Source organism: Trichechus manatus, unplaced genomic scaffold (assembly GCF_000243295.1).
Source record: "Trichechus manatus latirostris isolate Lorelei unplaced genomic scaffold, TriManLat1.0 scaffold00009, whole genome shotgun sequence".
Classification (NCBI taxonomy): Eukaryota; Metazoa; Chordata; class Mammalia; order Sirenia; family Trichechidae; genus Trichechus; species Trichechus manatus.
Window position 1 is genome coordinate 20,428,482 of NW_004443945.1, and position 1,727 is coordinate 20,430,208.

General features: G+C 42.5%; 1 protein-coding gene across 1 annotated transcript in view; it reads right to left on the reverse strand.

The window, feature by feature from the left end:
• Window positions 1-252, reverse strand: part of LAPTM4B (lysosomal protein transmembrane 4 beta) — a 41,065-nt gene extending 40,813 nt beyond the window's left edge. The window contains exon 1 of the mRNA XM_023725879.1: window positions 75-252. Coding sequence (XP_023581647.1) covers window positions 75-87 — 13 coding nt within the window. The 5' untranslated portion in view covers window positions 88-252. The remainder of the gene's footprint in view (window positions 1-74) is intronic.
• Window positions 253-1,727: the final 1,475 nt, after the last annotated feature.

Sequence of the window (1,727 nt, forward strand, 5' to 3'; positions counted from 1 at the left end):
AGGAAGAACTGGCAGCTTGATTCCCTGTTCTTGAAAATACCAAAATATCTACAATTGTTATCCGATGTACTTACTGGCATCATCCATGAACTCAAAGTCACTTCCTAGTTCAGAACTGGAAAAGTGATACTGATCTGGATCTGCCAGGGCACTCAATAAAATCAACAGTACCACGGCATTGATGATCTGCAATAAGGAAGAAAAAACAAGTTAACCCCAGGATATGCTCCTTATGATAGAAAATCATACTGACCACATGGAATTTAAATTCAACAGAGCTTAACTTTCAACACCAAGCCCCATCCATGGAGAGAGCAGGAAACTTCCCAATGCTGAAACACTGCCAGCCGTTCAGATGCAGCCGGGGCACCTGGCATGGTGCACAGACAACAGTTGGATATCACCCCCCCTTACCCCTTGGCCGGACACCCTAGAGCAGTAAACAGCCTCCACATGCATAGGCAGCAGCCCTGGCGCAAGTAGTTGGAAACTTAAAAACTCCCCAGTTAGCCAAGCATACCGTAACGACCTAAAGATAAGCAACTGAAGCTTTTTCAGATGATCAAACATTTTTCGCAGCTTCAGACAACCAGAGCTTGAGACCACCTAGGGAACAGCTCAGGGAATGAACGCACAGCCACTTAGCAGCAGAGTCAGGATCGTTACTCGTGCAGTAGCACACATGAGCTCCTTCATACCCCAGGCCCACATTCCTGTATTCTGGATACTGCTGCATAGATTTCCCTTGGATTCTTCAAACCCAGCTTGCCTAGGTGGAAATCATCGTACTTATTCTCTCCCACCTCTCTTCCTCCTTTTTTTGTGCTCTACCTTGGCACAGTAGTTAAGTGCTTGGCTGCTAATCAAAAGGTTGGTGGTTCGAACCCACCAGCCGCCCCATGGAGAAAGATGTGGGAGTCTGCTTCCATAAGAATTTATAGCCTTGGAAGCCCTATGAGGCAGTTCTACTCTGTCCTATTGGTTTACTAAGAGTTGGAATCGACTGGTCAGCAATGGGGTTAATGCGTTACCTTAAAAACAGCATCACCATTAATAATTAAAAATGGAAAACATTTATTTAGTACTAACTGTGGGCCTGACATGATGCTAAATTCTTTATGTGGATTCTCTTAAGCCCTACAATAACCTTATGGAGTATGTTCTTAATTATTCCCATTTTATAGATGAGAAAACTGAGGCACAGGAGTTAAGAACATTGTCTAAGATCAAGCAGCTAGCATACTGTACAGATGGGATCCGAATCCAGCAATTTTAATGTCAAAACCTAACCTCTTAAAAAGTTTCCTGCTCATACCCGAATCCCGATTATCTCGGGCTTACCCTCTCTTTCTTATCTCTCACATCTAACTGCAAAATTCCAGCCATCCCACACCTATATTTCTATTTCCTTTATTCTTCCTAACTGTCCTTGGTGAATAACATGCGTACCAACTACGACTGGGGCGGAAGAGCAAATGTCCTAGAGTATCAGTGAGGCACAGGCTGAGACTGGGTTGTTACTGCTCCTTTTTTCTAAGTTCAGAAACATATGACAGAGCTCTATGTTTTAGTCTTGTCAAAATGGAAAGAAAAGGTGAATAATCTTCATTCATAGAGAAAAGCCTTTTACTAACGATATTAACTAAAGCATACCCTACTATAAAAGTCATGTTTGAAGATACCAATTTACAGAAGAGTTCAAATGGAGAGTCAGGTTATTTGTTTTA